The following is a 23,684-nucleotide window of genomic DNA, read 5'->3' as shown; positions in this document are numbered from 1 at the left end:
TATTTGCTGTACACCTGCAAGACGTAGACAACATAATAGGTATAGTATGGCAGAGGTAAACAGGCTCAGCATGTTTTATAAGTATATTGGTACACCTTATCACAAGTTTCATAGCCACATCGACTCTGTCTCCTTTTCTCCACTCCTATCTCTACCTTTTCTGTTTCCCCCTGGGTATTCGCTCCTGCTTTGCTGTTCCTTTTTCTTACTATCCTATACATCCATTTCCACCCCTTTTTATGGTTAAAAACAGATTTAAATATTGCAGTGATCCATTTAAAGTGGCACACTTGTTTTCTTATCTTGTCTCGTATTAGCACATGTGCACTCACCGTGGTATGTGCATTCACTATGCTCATCTGTTTTTTTTCATCACATTCCTAGCTGCAGCTGTTGAGTCCCATGCCTTCACTGAATGTCCTGTTCATAGCAACAGTCAGTTTACTAATTAGCAGCAAACTAAGCTGGGAATGTCCACCTAGTTAACTGGTAATGAACTATGGGCTTCATTGAGCTGGTAGACACACTAAATGCACTAAGCATGTTTCTAAATGTCAGGGTTAGTGCTGCTGATTATGGGGAGGAAACATAACAACAAATAACTGGGATAACCAATACAGAACTGAGTAACACTGTGATGAAGCTCTAGAAGGAAAAGGTGACAACTGCAGCAAACAGCAGGTCTCTTTTTTTTTTTTTTTTTTTTATGAACGGCTACATGTTGCACATGCTTTTTCCCCAGTGTACGCTCTCCTTAAAAATGACTCCTATACAGCCATATATAAAAAAGCATAAGTTAGCCGTTTCTCCCCTTCTGCAGAATTTCTGTCCTATTCATTTTCCTCACTGCATTCCATGCTGGGTTTGAATATCATCCCATGATGCTTTCTTTGGGAATATGTTTCCCCTGGCCATTAAGTAATCTCAACTATCACATTTAACATTTTGGACAAGGAAGATCCCATATAACAGGATATTTATAATCCTTTGTTTTTCACACCTTTTGCTATAATAAAACCCTGACTATATAAAGATTCAAAGCTCTTTTATTGTTTTCTGATATTTGCAGCTGCTTTCTTTCTCTCTCCCACAGATATATACTTAAGTGAGCCTTGGGAAATTCACAGCACAGGCACACCCATCATTCAATCTCCCACATATGTACAAACACGCATGCACAGACAAACCACATCCCACTTACCTGTCCATGAATTATTAAAGAAAACCTCTGATGTCTTTTATTTACTTATTTATTAACCAGGACTGTCTGATTAGACCATGGAAGACCCCTTTTCAGCAGTGACAGAGGAGAAAAACTCCAAAACAGTTTGTTTATTTATTTAATCATTTAATCATTTATAATAATCCAATCAGAATTGAAAGTACTGACACAATAAAGAAAAGTTAAAGCAATTACATGATTCAATAAAGTACAAATCTAATAAAATGTAAATGCATAAAAATGCACTGAAAGTAGGAGCGATTAACAAATAGTTGAATGGGAAAGAATTTTTTTAAACAAGAAACAACTTACCACTTATGACACAGGAAATCATACATTTATATAAATGAAAGCAAACCATATAGACATATTTTTAGTTGCAAACATTATACATCACTTATAATCTATCCAGACATTGTCATTCAAACATTACATAGCTCATTCAAACTCTGCCTTCTTTTAAACATCGTTCCTTCTCCAAGACATTATTCTGCATGTATTGTTCCAACAAGTCCCATTTTGTTCTATGCAATTTTCTACTACACTTTTCTAAAGATCCAATTTCCAACTGTTTTATCTAACTTGCTGTATTCACTGCTTCTAGCACAGTTGGTGTAGACTTTGATTTGCATTTTCAAGTAATTACTTTTTTGGAAGCCACCATAGTTGGACTCAGCAAGGCCTTACTATGTCTAGGCCATTCCAATTGTGTATCTTAGTTCAAAAATAATTTCCTTGGTTATACCAATTTTCTCACCCCTTGGTTATACCAATTTTCTCACCCAGTATTTTTGATAGAGTGGTCTACAGGGAATTTTTAAAGTCTACCAACTCACTGCACTCACAAACAAGCATGTTGCCAATTACGTCTTTCTTCCCCCATCACACCTCCAACATTTGGTATCTACCTATGGAAAAATTCTTTAGTGGAATGGGTAAGACGTTTGACCAAAAAACCTGTGGTAAGAATGTAAGAGCAGAAGTGTAAAGAAAAAGTATATAGCTTGGTGAGAAATTATGTAAGCAGAGGTTAAGATGTCTGTACAGAACATATTAAGTCACAGTGGAAGAAAGATACAAGACAGTGAAAGAAAAGAAGTACTGAGTAGTTGAAAGATTTCTGTCCCTGCGCTTGTAAATCATAGATTCATACAGTCGGTCAACAATAATAGACATTACAGTTCGAAAGACATGCGTAAATGGGCGTGCCTTTGCTGAAGGTTGAACATCGAGCTGGCACCTCGATGTTCATGAAAATTTACTGCCAATCATTAGCGGACCGGAGTTCTGCTGTGGTGAACTCTAACCGGGAAAAGCCGAAAGACAACAACAACAAGTTTCCTTCTTTTTACTGTTCAGAACCTACATGATGATCGAAGAACTGTTGCTGCATTAACTTTCTAAGTGAGCCCTGGTAACAGTTTAAATAATCTCTTTGGTGTCATCTAGTGTTGCTCCTGGCTGTGTACTAATGCCTTCCCCCAGTGTCCCTCATGACTCCTGTACTGCTGTAAGCACCAGATCATGGCAGACATTACAGCCTTATACCTCTTTAATGAGAAAACCCGTATACATCAATGGAATAATTAACTTAGTGAGTTAATGCTCTTGCTTTCTGTGTTAAGGCTGCAAGGCTCGAAACCTTTTCTCCACTTTCACTTTATACACACACACACACACACACACACACACACACACACACACACACACACACACACACACACTTTTTGTTGCTAAACACATTTAATCGATATTTTGCAACTATCACATATCTTTGTGGGTGAAGAAGGCTAATACTCTCTCTCTCTGAGATGGGAGGGTGCAGGGTTTGTATCATTTTTAGTGCCTATGTTGTTGTGTCTTTCGGCTTTGCCCGGTTAGGGGTTGCCACAGCGGAACTCCGGTCCACTAATGATTGGCAGTTGATTTTTACATGTCGAGTTGCCAGCCCTGACGCACAACCTTCAAAGAAGGTACGCCCATTCACGCATGTCTCCACGCTGAAGACGCTCTATCTGAGAATCGAACTATATGTTATGTTAATACAGTAATCCTTGTGTCAAATGCTCCCTTCCCACACCTTTCATGCTGCAAAAACATGATTAAATTGATTGCCACTTAGTGTGGTATTTAGTCATGGAAAAGCAGAAATTCACCAGCAAAAGCCATGAACAGTGATTTGATCTGTGTCAATGGGAAACAAAATGGTGGGCTCAGGAATGGAATTGCGTATGCATCCTGTGCATTTCACCACAGTCTGGGTTACAATTCTGAATACGAGATCTTCCAAGTTCTTTTGCAGAATGGTAATTTGTGAAATACAAGAACACAACAAAGGGGATTATCACGGAGGGTCAACAGCATTACATTTTAATCACCAACCATTTTATGTTAGAATAGTTGGTGCTAAAGGAAACAATAGCCGAAAAAAACCTTACCCAAACTGCAGACCTCTAAAATCTGACAGAACAGACAAAGAAAATGTATGCCTGCAAAGTGACATACTTCCATCAGGACTCACAATTCTTGTAACTTAAAGCTCCAACTAAAAGATTAAGTGGCCAATACCAGCACAGTGACTCCCTGTATACAGTGGATATAAAAAGTCTACACACCCCTTTTAAAATGCCAGGTTCTTGTGATATAAAAAAACATGAGACCACAATAAATCATTTCAAAACTTTTCCCACCTTTATTGTGACCTATAACCTGTACAATTCAATTGAAAAACAAACAAATCTGTTAGGGGAAAAGTATAAATAATAAAAAAGGTAAAATAAGCTGGATCCATAAGTGTGCACACCCTTAAACTAATACTTTGTTGAAGCACCTTTTGATTTAATTACACTCCTACCCAAGAAGACTGAATACTATATCAGCATGGAACAGCTTGACTTGGCAGTATTTGCCCACTCTTCCTTGCAAATGTGCTCCAAATCTGTCAGACTGCGAGGGTATCTCTTGTGCACAGCCCTTTTCAGGACGCCACACAGATTTTCTATTGGATTTAGGTCTGGGCTATGGCTGGGCCATTCCAAAACTTTAATTTCCTTCTGGTGAAGCCATTCTTTTGTTGATTTTGATGTATGCTTGGGGTCATTGTCGTGTTGAAAGGTGAAATTCCTCTTCATCTTTCTAGCAGAGGCCTGAAGGTTTTGGGCCAAAAGTGACTGGTATTTGGAACTGTTCATAATTCCCTCCACCTTGACTAAAGCCCCAGTTCCAGCTGAAGAAATGCAACCTGAAAGCATGATACTGCCACCACCATGTTTCACTGTGGGGATGGAGTTCTTTTGGTGATGCAAAGTGTTGTTTTAGCGACAAACGTACCTTTTGGAACTGTAGCCAAAAAGTTCAACCTTGGTCTCATCAGACCATAACACATTTTCCCACATGCTTTTAAAAGACTTGGTGTATTGTTTTGAAAATAATTTTAAGCGGGCCTGGATGTTTTTCTGTGCAAGAAAAGGCTTCTGTCTTGCAACCCTACCCCATAGTCCAGACATATAGAGAATACGAGAGATTGTTGTCACATGTAGTACACAACCACTACTTGCCAGAAATTCCTGCAGCTCCTTCAGTGTTGCTGTAGGTCACTTGGCAGCCTCCATGACCAGTTTCGTTCTTGTCATTTCATCAATTTTGGAGGGACATCCAGTTCTTTGCAACGTCACTGTTGTCCCATATTTTCTCCACTTTTTGATGACTGTCTTCACTGTGTTCCACGGTATATCCAATGCTGTGGAATTCTTTTTGTACCCTTCTCCTGATACCCTTCAACAATGAGATCCCTCTGATGCTTTGTAAGCTCTGTGCGAACCATGGCTTTTGCTGTAGCAGGCAACTGAGAAAATGTCAGGAAAATCCTACTAGGACAGCTGAACTTTATTTGGGATTAATCAGAGTCTCTTTAATTGATGGCAGGTGTGTACCCAAGAAAACTGAATGTTGTACTTAAATCAAAAGGTGCTTTAACAAAGTATTAGTTTAAGCATGTGCACACTTATACAACCAGCTTATTGTACGTTTTTTATTTTTTTATATTTTTTCCCCTAACAGATTTGTTTGTTTTTCAATTGAATTGTACAGGTTATAGGTCACATTAAAGGTGGAAAAGGTTTGAAATGATTTATTGTGGTCTCATTTTTTTATATCACAAAAACCTGACATTTTAACAGGGGTGTGTACACTTTCTATATCCAATGTAGCTCCAATTTTAGAAGAGTTACACAAACTGTGAGTTATAGAAGCTCTGTTTAGGAAGTTGGGAAGTCACGCTACTTAAATGGAATACTGTCTATAGAGTTTGCATTTTCTCTCCACATCTGCATGGGTTTTCTCCAGATATTCCACTCCTTCCAACTTCACAAAACCTTGTGCTTAAGTGGCTATATTACAACTGGCAGCAGATTTTTGTTTTAAATTTCTTCTTGCCCTTGTGGACTACACTTCTGTTGAAAAGAGTCAGGTTAAAATGAAAGTGGTATATAAATTGATGTAGACAGATAAAATAAAATTAGATTTAGAAGTGTATGGAACATATCAGAAAAATACAGAAATTAACATAGTCTGATAATACCAGCGCCTTTTTAGATATTTTAGCTTACATAATTCCCACAACTTTTTTAAATACTTCATTCTCTTTCTTTTTCATCAACTTTTACTAACAATACATTTATTAACCATTCATACACAGAAAAAAATTACACAATTGTTCTTTAAGAAAGCCCACTTTCAGATACATAGTAATTAATTCCTACTTTTTCAACGTATATCACATTAATCAGGAGAAGACCAAACCATTGATTCCCAAATGAATGCAGTAACTACAAGAGCTGGTGATTCAAAGTCACCATCACTGCATCCCTTTCTTGAAGGACTATAGTTCTGTCTGTGGGAAAAAAATTCTTAAAATTCTCTAGATTGTGATTTGCAGTATTGTACTTTTTGAACAATCTGTCTCACATTGACTGCCTTCACAAAATCAACATATACCACATACATCTCTGATTAGAAGTCAGAAGAGAACAGGTAGCAGAAAACCCTCACCTGAAATAAAAGCAAGCCTTGCACTGCAGTCGCATCTTGTATTCCTAGTGACTTCTAACAGAAGATATACCATTGATGAGCTACAGCCATAGCTACCAATCGGTAAAGCTTGACATGCATTTTATTAGCAATAAGCTATAAACGTTGCTGAAATAATAAAAGAAACAGGTACATTATAGGACTGTGAGATGCAGAGGTCACTGTTCTTGACCTCTACATTTAAACAGACGTTCTTTGTTGTTCCATATCATGCAAGGCAAAAAAAAGAATTGTATGAGACTTACTTTTATTGTAAGTGACTACATTCCTCCAATTAATTACCATGCAGTGGCTTAGCTCTTTATTACAGTACAAGTCCCTCGGGGATAGGTGCAACTATAGAGATTTTTTTTACATTCACAAAATAAAATGTTTAGCTAAAGTCTGTTTTTTTGGGTCAACCGTTTACTGTGATTTTAAAATCTTGAGCCTTTTAGTTTCAGAAGAGTTGATGGAAAACTGCATTATTAGACCCGGATCATACATAGACATTAACCTAGTAAGTGGGAATTGTTTGAAAATTACAGATTCATGTAAATACTGGTAACAAGCCATTATACCACTTGTGAATAAAAAAAAGAGTGTAGTAATCTTTATTCCTGTTTCTGCAACGTCCCAGAAAGACCATGAAAGAAAAAGTTTAGCTGCTTAAAGGATTACTACAGGCAAAACCTGAAAAAATATTTTTTTTATCTTAGAGTGAATGTCTACAAAAACCAACCCTGCCAGCACCACAATAACTATTTATTACTATCTGTAACATTTTCCTAACCCTGAATGCTCTCATGGGGGCAGACATGTTGGTGTGATCTTGTTTTCTTGCCCATAATGCATTGTGAAAACATAGCTGATGAGATTATAATACCCTACTCTGTGCGATCAGATCACAGTCCCATTCATGTAGAATGGAAGTAGTGAGAAATACTGTCAAGTTTGAAAAATCTCAGTAAAAATGTCAGTAACTTTTTTGAAATGACCCTTAAATGTGTGCTTTCTACATATGCGTTACACCACTTACTTGAAAAAGGATAAAGAAACATCACTTTTTAAAAAGGCTGTTATCTCTGTTATTTTGTTGAGATTAACTTTTAGCTCCCTTCCCTGAGTCTGTCAGTATGTTATATTTCTTGTCTTACAAAGCTTAGCTGTTTATTTAAGTTGTTCTTATTGGTTATCAAGTTTATTTATCTTATGACTATAAAAGGTTTAACAGGTTTATGGTCCCAGTATAGGGAATGAATGCAACTGTTTTATGACAACTCCAGAATCAGAAAACTGAATTCTGAGTATGAATAGCTTTACCTTAGACGGTGCGATATAAAACAGCTACAGTTACCTTGCTTTATTTGTTTTCTTTAGCAAAAATGCTTACATATGTGTTAGGCATTATGATGCAATAGCAAGGTAGATAAATTCCTAATAAAAGCATCATAAAACTTCATTCAGCCTCAGTAAAGTGCTCACTGAGAATGCAGACTAGGGTAGGAATGCCAGAGAAAGGGAAAAATGCTAAGTCATACTTTTTTTTTTTAATATGTGAAAGCATGGGGATCAACCTCTTGGCATGGAAATACACTTTGAGTAAAGAAAACACTGCATTTAGTGAATAGTTGTCCTTTAAATGGAATGAATGTTTATTAAAATAAGGGAAACATGCAGAGATTGCAAAAAAGGGTAAAACATGCAAAGAAAATCTTCCTAGGAACTACCAGATTTTTAAGCATGCATCTGTAAAGCACCATGATCATCATTAATACATTTTTAGGAAACACCTAGAGTAGAAGCCAGAGATTATTTTACAAAAAGCTGCAGGTTTTAAACAATCAAAAAAAAGTACTCCAATATTTAATCCCCTTCATGGGGCTTCTGTCCATATTACATTATTTCTTCTGTGCCCTTTCTCAAAAGTATATACCAAGCTCTCTAGATTTTCTTTGTAGTTTAAATCTGCAGCCCTCTTATCATCTTAGCTATTATTGTCTGCATGGACCTGATCCCATATGCATTTGTATGTATGTGGGTGGAGTGGGATATGTGTGTGTGTGTGTGTGTGTGTGTGTGTGTGTGTGTGTGTGTGTGTATATATATATACACACTTACACATGCGCTCACACTAGCACCATGATGGCTTTACTAACTGCACACAAAACTAAAACAGCAAAGCAGTAGTAATGTCTTACCATAACGTTCCATCTGTGTTGTCGATCTTCATCTATTCTTGATTGATGGGTACTCTGTTCTGACTCTCGGAACCAATTTGGTTGTTGTATAGCTTGCGTCAGCCAAAATAAATCTCTCAAGCTGCAAGTCTACCCATAATTCCCCTCTCTAGATTACTTCAGACTGAGTTTGCAAAAAACAGAAGAATAGTGTATAAATATCAGAAGCCTAGTCCAAGGTACAGGCAACAATAAGAACCCAGGACAGGGTATCGCTCCACCAGAAACCTGAAGGAGGGGGCTGGCGGGAGGGACGCAAAAATAGATGAAGATCGACAACACAGATTATGCGTTATGGTAAGACATAACTTCCTTATCTTATGCTGTCAGTCTTCATTCATTCTTGACTGATGGGACAGAGTCCCCAGCTACCTTGTATCCTGGGAGACCTTACGTAAGGAAAATCCTGACCACCATAGAACCAAAAAATGCTCTCCCCTGGAGACCATATTCAATTTTTAATGCATAATAAAGGTATGAGGCTTAGCCCAAGATACAGCCTCACAAATTTCTGACATGGAAGCTTTGGAGTGAAAGACGGCAAACGTTGCCATTGATCTAGTAGAATGTGGCTTGACTGGTTTTGGGAGTTTCATATTTCAGTTCTTGCAGATGAAAGATGTACATTCTCTCAACCATCTGGAGAGTTTTATGTGGACACTGCCTAAAGTTTCACTGGTGAAGGATATGAAGAATTGATCAGATCATCTAAACTGTTTAGTTCTATCTCGGTAGAACCGCAGCTGCCTGTGTACATCCAGAAGGTGAATTCAGTACTCTCCTCTGTTAGAAAAATTTGGGAAAAATGCAGGTAAGTCTACAGACTGATTGATATTAATATCTGAGATCATCTTAGGAAGAAAGGTTGGATTTGTTCTGAGTGACACTCTGTCCTTATGAAAAGTTAAGTAAGGAGCTTTAGAACATAGGATGTGTATTTCGGACACCCGTCTCACAGAAGTGACAGCTACAAGAAGTAACGTCTTCCAGGAAAGGAACTTTAAATCACAAGTACCTGCTGATTCAAATGGTGGTGCTATGAATGATTACAGTACTATAGTCAGATCCCAAGGTGGGAGAGGATCTTTAAAAGGAGGCTTTAAACATATTGTACCCTTTAGGGAAACCTTGCAAAGTCTGTGAGACAGCAAAGGTTGATCTCCAAATCAGATATGAAAATTTGAAATTGCTGCTAAAATAACTGAATGTAGAAGCTGAGGTCCCTTTATTAAAGGTGGCAGCTAGGAATTCCAAAATTTTCTCTACTGATGCTGAACCATTGTTAGGGGCCCAAATAGAAAATCTCTTCCATTTGCTTAGGTAGAGAGTCCTGGTGGATTGTTTATAAGATGCCAACAAAATATGCCACACGGGAGAAGGTATAACATTATGCCTGGTGACTATTGTAAGTAGAGGAACCAAGCTGTCAGCTTGAGAGTCTGAAGATTGGGATACACTAGTCCCTGGTGATGAGACAGGAGATCCAGAAAGTACAGTTGTATACACTTACCATAAATGTAGATGTTCGAGTGTATTCACTGTTGCAGTCATCACCTGTGGGTTATCCCTGCTGTGGTAGCCCTCAGCCGGCCCGAATACCAGAGTCAATGTTTTTCTGCGTCAGCTGGTGTCGCTTGTTGACTGACGTCAGGTCATCTGTGCTATAAAGCAAGGCAGCCGATGCCATTACATCAGTTTTTCTTGCCGTAACCAGTCAGAAGCCTAAGGAAATATGGTAAAGTGGTCATAGTGGCTAAAAGCTACCATAAGAAGCTTATGTCTCCCCAAGGAAACAGGATACAAGGGGGAAGGAGGGAGGGAAAACAGGACTGCAACATTGAATACACTCGAACATCTACATTTATGGTAAGTGTACACAACTATACTATGTTCTTCATGTTTCACTGTTGCAGTCATCACCTGTGGAAGGATTTCCAAAGATGAGAAGAGGGGTGGAAGGATTAGTTAGATACCTAGGCATTAATGGCCATCAGTGCCTGAAGTTCTGAAACCCTTCTGACTCAAGTGATAGCCAGTAGGAAAGCAGTCTTCCAGGAGAGGTATTTCAGTTCTGCTGAAGCAGCAGGTTCAAAGGGTGGTAAGGTTAGTTTTTCCAAAACATAATTCAGGTCCCAGGCTGGCGTGGGTGGCCTTCTGGGAGGTCTGCTATTAGAAGCCCCTCTGAGGAATTGTTTAATCAAAGGATGTGAGAACAGGGGTTGGTCTGTATCAAAATGAGCTGAAATGGCTGAGGCGTGGATTTTAACAGAAGAGAAGGAGAGGCCACTATTGAGCAACTTTGCTAGATAGTCTAGGATAAGAGGGATGAAAGGTTGAGGAACTGCCCCCTCTGGACTGGCTCCAGGAGCAGAATCTTTTCCATTTCCCTTCTGGTGCTGGGCCTGCTGGCCTCTGTGACAATGTCAAGGACTTGTTTGCTTAACAGGGGCCCCTTTTTTTTCTTTTACAGTATTAGCAATACTGACAGTTTGAGAGTCTGCAAGTCTGGGTGCAGCATTGTCCCCCCACCTGAGTAAAGAGGTCTAAGATCATGGGACGCTACCTGGGGGGCTGTGATGTCAGGCTGCACAGCAAAGGATACCAATGCTGTCCTGGCCAAACTGGAGCAATGAGGATGGCCTTTTGTCTCTTCTCCCTTATCTTGATCAATACCTTGGGAATAAGAGGCAGCGGGGGGAATGCATACACAAAGAGGGAGTTCTACGGGAAAGTCAAGGCATCCACCTTTTATGCTAGGTGGTGATATTTCCTGGTACATAATTTCTTCAGCTGGTGGTTGAGGTGCAAAGCAAAGAGATCCACCTGCTGAGTTCCCCACTCCTGAGTGACTTGCAAAAATATATTTCTGTGGAGCTGCCATTCGTGGGGGGTCCAGTAAGTTTCTGCTTAAGTGGTCTGCCAGGGTGTTGTTGATCCCTGGTAGGTATTGGGCTATTAGATGTAATCCCATAAAGGATGCTGCCAGTCAGAGGTTCATGACTAGCCTGCACACAGGGTAAGATTGTGTCCCTCCTTGTTTGTTGATGTACCACATTACTGTGGTGTTGTCTGTTTTGATAAGGAGAACCCCTGGCCTCAGATGGGGTTTGAACGATGTCAGAGCCTTTTGTACTGCCATAATTTATTTCTGGTTGATGTGTAAGGGAAGGTGTTGGGCATCCCAAAGACCTTGTGTGTACCTGCCTGCTCAGTGAGCACCCCAAACAATGTCTGAGGCGTTTGGTGGTGATGGTCTGCCCAGTAGGATGGAGGATGAAGGGAAGACCCTTGTTCTTGGCACAGGCACCTGCCCACCAGAAAAACTCAGCCCTTAATACAAGGGATCAGAGGGAGAGAGGTCTCTAGAGGCTTAGAGTGCTGACACCAAAGGTTCTTTAGATACCACTGAAGTTTTCTCATGTGAAGCCTGGCCAGAGGAATTAGAAGGATGCAAGATGCCATATACCCCAAGGCTTGCAGAACTTCCTCGCCGTGAGGTGAATTCTGGAAGCCAGCTGGGTAATGTAGAGAGGCAGGAAGCTCTGCTCTTCTGGGGACAGGAAGGGCATTTGGGATGCTGTGTCCAGCAGAGCTCCCAAGAAAGTGATCCTCCTGGAGGGTGTTTGCTTTGATTTCTTCTCATTGATGGTGAACCCTAAGGAAGTTAGGAGGGTTTTGACAAAGGGGAGGTACAGGAGCAGCTTTTCTTTGCACTCTGCCTGAATGAGGCAATCATCCAGATATGGGTAAATCTGTATATTTATCTGTCTGCAAAATGCTATGGCCGGGACTAATCATTTAATGAATACCCTGGGAGCAGTAGATAAGCCAAAGGGTAGCGCAGAGAACTGAATGTGTTGTGAGCCTGCTCTGAAGCACAGGACTTTCCTGTAGGATTCCCTTATGGGAATGTGGAGGTACGCATCTCTTAGGTCTAGAGTCACTAACCAGGCATGTTTTGTCAGCATAGGCAGCAGCTGCTGCAAGCTTAGCATTTTGAATTTGGGGACCACCAGGGAGAAAATTATGTGATCTATATGGTGAGTTAGGATAGACCACTGGTTTGCTAGTAGCCATTGTAGAAGTCTCATGTGAAACTTTGCTAACGGAACTAAGGTGATAGCAGCTACCATGGAGCCCAGTGCTTGTAGAATCAGTTGAGCAGGTATCTTGCTTGAGTGCAGTAGTGGGTAAACTTGCATCTGTATCTTCTGCGACCTGTGAAAGAGAAGTGATGTAATGCAAGAGGAAGTGTTGACATGAGCTCTGGTAAATTCTATTTTCTATGTGGTATTTAACTGGGATTTCACAGCATTGACTGTTATGCCCAGTTGGCAGGACAGGTCCAGCATGAAGTCCATGGCCTGTTACAGTAGATGCCTAGAGGGACTGGACAGAAGACAGTCATCTAGATAAGGAAACACTCTGAATCCGTGCAGCCTCAAATGTACTGTGACCACTGCCATGCATTTGGTGAACACCCTGGGGGCTGTGGTGAGGCCAAAGGGCAGCAACCTGAACTGGAAATGACTGGCTCCTGTTTGAAAGCAGAGAAACTTTCTTGAGCATTTGTCCACTTCTATGTGGTAATATGCATCTTGAAAGTCAATACAGCACATCCAATTGTCTTTCTCTAAGAAAGGGAGAATAGACTGAACCATGACCATCCAGAATTTTGCTTGTTGGACAAATTTGTTTAGAATACTGAGATCCAAAACTGGTCTCCAATCCCCGATTTCTTTAGCACTAAAAAGAATCTTGTGCAAAAACTGGATCTTAACTGGTCTGGTAGGACTTCTTGGATGACTCTTTTTCTAGCAGCTTCTGTATTTCTATTGCTGCATGAACTCTCTGACTGGGTGGAAAATTGGTGAGTCTTAAAAGGGTTCTTGGATAAAGAGTGAATGGAATTTGATTACCTCTGGAAATTATCCTTAGCACTCAATCATCAGTGGTTATGTGTCACCAGGTGTTTGGGTGCAAGGAAAATCTTCCCCAACTGCTTCCAGAGGTAAGCAATCGGGCCTCACTTCAGGAGTGCTGATAGTGTTGACCAGAGAACAAATCTCTGGAACCTTGATTCTGTGGACCACTCCTATTTCTGGGATGGCCTCTTCCACTATAACTCCACCCTCTGGCCCAAGGGGAGTCCGAGCCATGTGTTGGAAAGGCTTCTGAGATTTCTTGAATCACATTTTTCACTCCTTTGATTACTGGAATAGGATCATTGAGGAGTGGAAAAATGTACGCCCACAGCAGACAAAGTCTTTCCATCCTTCTCACACCTGGGCAGAGTTTCTTTAACTTTGGGAACAATCAAAGAGGACCCGTCAAAGTGGGCATTGAGAAAGAAAGACTTGAATTGTTCCACAAACTCACACAGGCGCATCCAAGCGTGTTTCCGAATTGCAACACCTGAAGCTGCTGACCTGGTCGCCCCTTCGGCTGCATGTGCAATGAGCCTCATGGACAAGTTAGAGATAGACTCCAGGCTAGGTAGCTGGGAGGCTACTTTTTTTCTGGACACCCTCAGCCACAGCTCCAGCCAGGATGTCTGACAGCTCCTTGATCAGATCCCTTTGGATTCTAGCAAAATGTGCCAAGAAGTAAAAGGACCTGATGAAGACTGTCAATGACGCATTGACCCGCTTCCCAAATCTGTCCAATATGCTGAACTCTCGGTCCAGGGGGTGGACAGTAAAACTTTCCTCAGCTAGTTCTTTTCCAGGGGCTGCCACAACCACTATGGGATCTACTACCAAGCCTTTAGACCTGTGGGGATGGTCCTCTGGAGCAGCAAGTATCTTCTCAGGTCTCTGGGGGATTGGTTCCACAGAATCAGAAGCCTTCCAAGCCCACTGAGCAATTAGCTCAATTAAATCGTCAGCAGGCGGGGTAACCCAGGAGATGGACAAGCATGCACCAAAGGCCTTAAGTACACAGATTCCTCAGAGGATGGGTCTTTGGTCTTCCAATCACCCCTCTGCTTCAGGATCTCCAGAATGTCTCCAAAAGGAGACATCTTCCAGGGGTGATTGTGGAGAACCCTCCCCTTCATCGTAATCTGTGTCCTCTGTGACTGATTCTTCCGGGGAATTGAGGTGCTTCCTCTTCACAATCTCTTTTGACGGTGTCTTCAGTGGGAACATCTGACGAGGCCTTGGAAGGTGGAGTACCTTTAGAAGGCAAGTTTGGGGACCGTGATGCTTGCTGTCCAGGGGTAAAGGTTGGTGGCTGAACTGAAGAACCTGGGGCCTCAAGGGGAAACTCCAACAACCCAGAGGCCACATGAGAAGAAGCAGTGGCCAAAGCCCTTTCCATAGCCTGAAAGGCAGGACCCCCTGAAGAGGGATGGAAGCCCGGAACCAAGACCAACAAACTCGGAACCAGGGTCACAACCCACCCCGAGGGCCCCACCTAACAGACCAGAACTGAGGAAGGGTCCACCACTGCTGCACCCATAAGAGATATGGACAGCTCCGTTGAAATGCTCAGAACCAACACAAACCCTCTGTGCTCGATGGCAAAGACACGGTCATGGGGATTCGATGGTGTTGATGGCACTGAGGGGGTCAGAGCCAAACTCTGCATTGAGGAAAAAACCGCAGTTGGTGCTGAAGTGATAGGAAATTGGATGGTCGGAGCCAAAGGATCTAAAACCTAAGCTGAGGTTAGAGGAGGAGAGTAACTGGATGTGGACAGGGAAAAATCACCTGCTCTGGAATGAAGAGGGGGCCGAACAGAAGAGGAAAGACCCCGGGCTGCCAAGATCTGGTGGACCAACCTAACAACATCCAGTTCTGAAAGACTTCTGGTGGAGCGCATTGAAAAGCCTGAAGGAGACTGAGGTCTCTCTACAAACAGACTAGGCAATTGTCCAAGGAAGGAATCTACTGATGGCGAGTAAGTACATCTGGGTTCTGAAATTATGGTTTGTTTTGGTACCATCTGTTGCTCCATGGTTGAAACAGCTGACACTGAAATTGGAGCTATAGAGATAATCAGAGCTGTAGAACTAGGGCTCTGAACCCTAGGCATAGCCAGTGCAGAAGGTACCGAAGAACTCTTTGGTGCCAGAGACTTTAACCGTTCTGACAGTTTTGGAATCTTGGATTTCGGTTCCGAAGAGGAGCCTTCAGAGGCATACTTGTGCTTTTTAATGGTCGGCGCCAAAGGGGATGACGGCACAGAGCAAGAAGACTTAGAGCCAGAGGCTGGCTGAGAATGTTCGGCCTTGGACAAGGCTTCCTCAAAAGGGGCATTAAGGACCCCTTTGACGATCAATTTATTCTTTCTCTCTGCCAGGGTTCTATTACTAAAACCCTGGCCAATGGTACAATCCACAGGCACACCCAAGCAGTAAACACAATTGTCATGACTATCTGAATTTGGCATTTTTTCTGCCACACTCAGTACATTGTTTGAAACCTGTAGTTGAAGACTTTGGCTTTTCTGCCATATCTACCAACTCTCAGAGACAGACACACACACACTAAGGAAAGTAGAGAAGGAAAGTCTACTAACAATGATAGAGAAGTTACCACAAGAGTAAAAATACAAAGGAACTACAAGCAAAGGTAGGGGTTAAGAAATGACCAATGGTAAGAAGGAAAAAACACACATTCAAGGGTAGACCAACACTCTTCAAGAGACACTATGAAACAAGAATTAGAAAAAAATAACTGTAAATCAGTTAGAAATACCTATGATAAGATTAGAAATACTTAGCTACGAGAGAGATCTGTCTGACACGTCTGATTCGCAATAGCGGCAAATGAGATCTGAGGTAATCTAGAGAGGAGAATTATGAGTAGACTTGCAGCTCGAGAGATTTTTTTTTTTGGCTGATGCGAGCTATACAACGGCCAGATCAGTTCCAAAGGTCAGAACCAAGTACCCATCAGTCAAGAATAGATGAAGATTGACAACATCAGATGCATAGTTATACAGCATGGATTCTTCAGTGCTGATCTGGATAACAATGACTTTAGTTCACTTCTATATTGTAAAACAAATCATGTGATAATGTACATGACTGGGAAACAATCCACTCAAAGCTTACCAATCTGTAAAGTCACACGTAAACTTACTGATTTGAAATAATATAATGCACTGAAGTAAAAATGTGTACATGCACCTGTATCAACATCTCATTGATAACAACGCTACTTTTTATTTTTCAGCAAAGAATACAGCATCTATCAGAAATAACTAAATACATTTAAATAGAAATCCTCTGTTTCTTAGAAAAGCAATACATCAAAATTATGAATCAAGCATATACAGAAACCCAAACTCACTTCTAATATTCTTGGTGATTATAGTGTCTCATTCAAACCTGGTGGGAACAAACCATCCAAAGTAGCAATCCAAACTGTCTCCCTTCTGTCCAACATTTGGTGTCTCTGGGATGTATCTGTGAGCCTGTCTATTCCAATAAAAGTAAAGACTTCAGTAGGCTGAGTCGATGTGTAGCTGAAAAAGGGACTATGGTACCTATTGCAGACAATACAGTCAGTACTGCATGTCAAACTTTGGGTTGAATGCAATAAAGCACATAATGAAGCTGAAGTTAAAGAAGTGAATTTGGAAAGATAAGACTGCTTTTACAATCAGGAAGAACCTATTGATACCAAAGGATCAGCACTGCAAGGCAGGCATTAATCAAACATAGAGGACATTAAACCAGTTCAAAAAATAGGACAAAGAATGGCACCAGTAAGTAAAGACCAAATGGTACCAGCAGTAAGAGTCTCCTCAAAGAAAGAGCTCTTTGTTCTTAACATGTAATTTTTTTTATTAAATACATAAATTGATAACAGTGGAGACTCATTTCTATCCTACATACGCTGCAAATTCTTAAAAAAAAATTAAAATAATGATCAGACTACCAGCAAATATTACCTACTGTCAAACAGACAGCATGGCTTCTGGTCAGGTAGGAGCATGAGCACCACCTGTGCTAACTGGTCTTTTAAAGATAACATCATAATGGCAATGAATAATGGCATGTGGTCCAGAGCCATCTTCATTGACCTTACAAGAGCATTTGATTTACTGGATCATCCCATCTTGTTATTTCACCTTGCTGAACCTGGTATCCATCTTCATGCTGCCTGCTGGTTTCGTAGCTGTCTCTCACATTACCACTTCACTGTTAACTCTAACTCCTCCTCCTTCAACACCCCCCATTCTTAAAGACGTTCATCAAGGCTCCATTTTGTTGCTAATTCTGCTTTTACTCTACAGTATTAAACTTCCCCTGGATTATCCTCACCTTCTCCTCTTATCATACACAGAAGACACAGTACTTTTCGGGACAAAGCAGTCACTCAGTGCCTTACAAAAGGCCTTCAGTCAGATCTGTGCCTGATACAATGGGTTGAGAGTATGAGCTTGATTCTCAACTCCACTAATAAACAAACAAACACAAAAATAATAACAATAATAATAATAATACTCTAGAACCAAGTTTCCTTAGGGTTGCCATCATTTCAAATGCCCAAAATAGGATTTTTTGGAGAAACATGAGATTTTGCAAGACAAAACATATCCATGACCAGTGCAAAGGACAGAGCTTCACTTTTTTGCCAAATAAAAGCTTATCCTTAAAGCCTTTGAATTGCTTATGCTATTGCATATAACATTTAGGTTTTAGATAAAAAAAAATATTTTATGCAACTATTAAAGAAAACTTATGAAATATTTTTGCCCTAAAATGTCAGGACATTTGACATTTTTAGTTTTTTTATTCTGCAGAACCCAACTGCCCAAAGAGGGACTGTCCCTCGCAAAGAGGGACAGGTAGTAACTCTAAGTTTCCTCCTTCAGATATCTGAGACTCTGGTTAGACTTGTCTCTCTCTTTAAATACTTTTCTGAACAACACATATAAAAGATCAAATCCCTTCTCTTTTGGGCAAAATCCCCCCCCCCCCCATTCTCTTACATTCCATCAGGGCAGCAATTAGAAAATGTATCCTTCACTCTCGGCCTGAATATGGACTCCCTCTTGTGTTAGCAGCTTCTACACAAAAACATCACAAAAATTTAGTTCATACCTAACAAATTCTCTAGATTTATGAACCACTCACCAAGGAATGAGCACCATTACAATACACTTGGGAAATGCCAAATGACTATTAGTTAGATAAAGGGCTGCCTTTCTTCTAGACTCTCAGTTGTTCAAAATATTTCATGAACAATCCCTCTGCGCTTATTTTCAAACTAAGACAAGTTCCTTCTACAACCTTAAGAACCTTAATCATTCAGGTCTTCTGCTTCAAGGCCCCCAAACAAAATTACACATTTCTGACCATGCATTCTCAATACTGGTCCCTTCCCTTTTCTCCTGAGCTTAAAGATTCTACATGTATCCTACACCTGAAGTCTTCAGAAATATCATTTAAAGCACAAGCGCAATGTTCTTGTAACCAGTCAGGTTACATAACCTAATTTTGTTCTTTTCTCATGATACTTCAGTTCCTTCTCTCTCACACCTCTTTACTTTTTATACCATTGCTCCTGCCCACTGCACAGAAATACTTATAAATAAATTTTTTTTTGTTAAGTATTACACATATTTATTGTTGACTTCTAATAAGTGGTTCTGTATACCACTAATGTTCACTGCATCCACTTTATGCTTTTTCCTTTTTAATTTACCACAAGTTTTGGGTTTCTAATACCATGACAGGAATGAATCCCACTCAAGTCAGGGTACATCAAGAGTTTATGAAATTAGGATTGTTTCAGTTTTTGTTATTAGCCAAGAGTGCTCTTCTCCGCATTCACAATATTCTCAGGGTTAATATATTAGTTACATACTTAAGTATGGCTGTAAATTATTTTTTATAAGTCCTGCTGCTCCTAATACTACTGGAACTGCCTGGGTATCTTTCTTCCATAGTGCTCTCTTCTCTGCTTGCAAATTCTGGTATTTTATGATGCTGTGTCTCTCCATACACAAAACACTATAATCGCTGGTTGTAGCGATTGCAAGAATAATGCTACTTTTGTCTTTTTTCCTTGGAGTTCTTCAAAGCTCCACTCTGACCCTACTTCTGATGTTTGTTGTCTGTCTGTTCTTTTCTCATTCCATATTGTTTTTTATTCTTCCCCTGGCTGAGGATGAACTTGGTCAGTACTGATGAAGGCACTACCCTAGTAAACAAACTGAATGAATGAATGAATGCCCACATAAATAAATAGAAACAAATCAAATTTAAAATGAATGCCTATGAATTTGCTTAACCACTGTCTTATGCCAACTATTTTTGCTATTTCTTTAATCTTCACTAATAAAGCAAATTGTTTTCTAGATGACATATTTAAGTACAATAACAGCTAGGGCAAAAGACTTTAACTACATCAGTAGTAATTAGGGTTCATCTGACATCTTTGCATCTGTTGGTCATCCAGGAGAAGTAACATGAAACAAATGTCCAGCTCTCTTCCTAGACATAGAGAATAGGATGCCAGTGAGCTATGCAGCCATGCTCTAACATGTGCCTTTGGTTAGAGTAGAAACCAGGCCTCTCACCTTAAGCTGCCATATGAGGAGGAAGTGCACATGCTTATGTTCTGTGCATTGAACCCTCCCTTTGTGTCTCAGGCTATGAATGCACTATCCGCTCTCAGCAGCAATGGCTGTTGTGGTCACCATACCAGCTGCAGGGACATGAACAAGACCATAAAAATAAGTAGACATCAGAGATGGGCATGTGCCTGTAGTGACAAAAAAATACATAAATAAGAAAAAAAATCAGGACAATGGGTCTACATTAGGGTCATGTTAAGTATATATATATATATATATATATATATATATATATATATATATATATATATATATATATATTTGTATCATTCACAGGAGTCTGTTCCTTACAACTACCGTATGTATAAGAAATTATTAACCTGAGCCATTCTATTAGAAAACATTCTTTTAGTGAGACAGATCTTTTACTATAGACAACTTAAGACTGATTTCCTGTACTTACTTTTGATAAATGCAGTCTAAAAGTGACCCTATACCTCCCCAGACACAAGTGATTATATTCTTGAAATATACTGCAAAAAACAGTCCATTTACCATTTTGCACACACACAAAACATGAACAAAAAGTCTAGTACTTAGCACTATCACAACAAATGAAGCTGGACTTTGGTCTCCTGCTCTATTTTTTAATAACAAATGTCATCCTTCGTAGAAATCTGAGACAAAAAAATTCTAGAAACAGAAGGGTATACATTCTCTAGAAGAGAATTCAGTATGTTTAACGGACTTTGCTTTTCTTTACTTAAGATATTTTGTTTATTTATCAAGATTTGCACAGGTATTATGTACATATACAAAACACTGCATAACTCACAGCAGTAGCACAGAAAGGGTAAGGTGAAAGGGGCAGCTGCTTTAAGGGCAAAGTGTTAAGGGGCAAGATCAAACATTTCCGAAATGCACTTCCCTCATTTTTTAATGTACCCATTTTTTTTTTTTTTTGCTCTTTGCTGAAGAGCTGATGGGCTATAGGTCTGTAGCAGGAAGCTGACTGATACAAAAATAACAACTGCCTTGCTACAGAACAAGTCAAAGTCTTTTTTTTTTTTCGCTCGGCACTTGAACAGCTGAGGGGGTGGGACGCTACATCGGGAATGGACACAGGGAGTAGATGAGCCAGCTATGCCCCTGTTTCACTGAGCTTCTGCCTCTGCATTTCTTTAGACTTTCTGAATGCTACCATTTTGACCATTAATGCCAACTTTTTTCATGGAAGATTTCAATTACCATTCTTCTTGTGTGTTTACCTGCTTGTTACGGACTTTTAAATCCTTCATGGATCTACTTCAATACATTGACTTGCCAGAAAACCGAAGCCTACATACCCGAGATGAAAGAACCGAACAGACCAGGACACTGAACATACAAAACATCGAAAAATAACACCAGGAAAACTGTAAGGTGTCCAACACCACCACATAAATAAACCAAACTAAACTCAACCCACCAAAGTGGGGGCTTCGTCCCAGACACCCCACATCCCCATTACTTAAATACACCAACTCCAAGATCGCACTACAGTGTAGAAAAGTGCAAAGGTCACCATGCTGCCCAACCAACTCTTTTCCCACGTTAAAATTTCCACGTTCAGTGTCCGGTGTCCTGATCTTTTTGGTCACTTCATCCTGGGTATCTGGGCTTCGATTTTTAGGTAAGTCGGTCTACTAAAGTAGACCCTCCTTCACTGCACATTCTTTATAATGTGTCTATACTCCCTGTACCCAGAGTATTTCCTCCTGCTATATCATTCTGTAAAGAAGTTACCCTGCATTTAAACTCCTTTTCTGAAGTCAAAATTTCATAGCTTTTAGTAGGTTCTTTTATGCCACTTTCTTCATTGTGGCTCAAATCAGACACCAAACATAAGTGGTCTTCAACACTAACAGCACTGTCTTTGTAGCCATTAAGTCCACTAATACCATGTGATACACGAACTCCCTGAATAAAAAAAGTGCAAAAAACACCCCTGCAGAGAACACAGGATGCCCTGAATTTTGGATGAAGTTACAGCCAGAAGTATTAAATTCGTAACAACCAAGGCAAAACATATCACTAGAAAAGTATAGTATGGATCTTTCTGGTGGCTTTTTTTTTGATAAACAATGTTTAAATTTCCCATCAGTAGTATACTAGAACCCCTCTTCAATCATCCGCTCCACCTTTCCTGATGCCTATCCTGCCTACCCCATTTAGATCAGGTCCCAAGCAGGGAAATTCTTAGTGCAAGCAATCAGGGTAAGTATGTGATAGATCATGGCACCCCAGTATGGTGTCATCCTGATGGCTACATATGCCATTCTTGGTATCCCTACCCACCTTCTCCCACATTTCCCAATGCATCATTACATAAGCACATGCCTCTGAGCTAGCATCACTGGTCAATGACTGCTACCCCTTCACTACAAATCCTTCCCCATGTGCAACTTCCGTGTGCTTCTACTACTTCATAAGATAAATTACTGTATAAATGTACATACCTAATGAACTAGTCCACTAACATAGCTAAAAGATAAATAATTCTGTCAACCATATTCACCTGGTATCCAGACCACAGGGGCAAGGGTACAGGACAGATGCATGAAACATCAACTATTTCCATATGTGGGAGGTGAAATGAAACCCATATAGGCATGGAGAAAGCATGCACATTCCACAGACAGTGTAACAACCAAATGAAAAAAAACACAACTAACCACTGCAACATATCACAACTATGTTTGATCAAACAAGGACATTGGCCTGTAAATTACTCATTTACAATACAGTCATGCAAATGGATGGGGAACTGTTTAATAAAGCTACCAGGTCCAAGTTCTGTGCAGAATCCATAAAAGTTCTTGTTTGATGAAAGGAAACACACCATTCTGACAAGTATGACATAAACGTACCTTGGAGGTTTCTGCTTTAACATGTCTTCCAGGCTCTTTTCATAGTGCTCTGCTACAACCACTAGCCTCTCTAATTTAAAAATAAAAAAACAGAAATGCTGGTAAAGGAAAACAATGAAAAACAGAATACATTTATTTGACTAATGCAATATTATGAGAAATGTCTCCTTTTATGGAATAGTTAATATAACTGCAGTTCATATCAATGGAGCATGCTACTTTATTTTCTACTACATCTTATAATAGAATCCAGACTTTTGAGTTATAAAGAATACGTTTATAAGAAATTAACTATTCTGGCCAGCAGGACAAAGCAGAGAGACCAAAGTTAAAGCACAATGTGTTTTATCCCTTTTAGGGTAACTGTCAGAAGGCGTAATAAACAAGAAGGGTATAATATGATTAAAAAGAGTTAGGCAAACAAAGTACATTGCTGTTTTCAGCCTTCTGTTGCGAATGTCCAGTCAGTCATACCCTATGTAGTTTTATGAGCAAAACAAAAATGAATTGGTTTCTGGATCAGAAACCACCCAATAGTTTACATATATGAAAGAGGACCACAAAATAAGACCTCTGTTGTGGCCCCCACAGAGTGGTATAAAGGGCTAAAACCCTGTCAACAACCAGGGCAATCAGAGTTTGAATAGCGTCTCGGGTGCTTAAAAGTGCTGGCAGGAAATATGGATGTGCTTATGTTGGAGTGGGAGT

The 23,684-nt window shown here is 40.1% G+C and overlaps 1 protein-coding gene across 2 annotated transcripts in view; it reads right to left on the bottom strand.

Annotated features, from left to right (window-relative positions):
• The window catches only part of TBCK (TBC1 domain containing kinase), a 1,512,759-nt gene extending 1,489,718 nt beyond the window's left edge, over nucleotides 1-23,041 (bottom strand). For both annotated transcript variants that reach the window (XM_044061297.1, XM_044061298.1), the window contains exon 1: nucleotides 22,977-23,041. In XM_044061297.1, the coding sequence (XP_043917232.1) occupies nucleotides 22,977-22,999 (23 nt within the window). In that variant the 5' untranslated portion in view covers nucleotides 23,000-23,041. The remainder of the gene's footprint in view (nucleotides 1-22,976) is intronic.
• Between the last annotated feature and the right edge of the window lie 643 nt (nucleotides 23,042-23,684).

The sequence above is a fragment of the Protopterus annectens genome, chromosome 2.part0 (genome assembly GCF_019279795.1).
Source record: "Protopterus annectens isolate FY-2018-M chromosome 2.part0, PAN1.0, whole genome shotgun sequence".
Taxonomy (NCBI): Eukaryota; Metazoa; Chordata; order Ceratodontiformes; family Protopteridae; genus Protopterus; species Protopterus annectens.
Note: the sequence above shows the minus strand (reverse complement) of the source record. Positions and strands in the feature narration are given on the sequence as shown.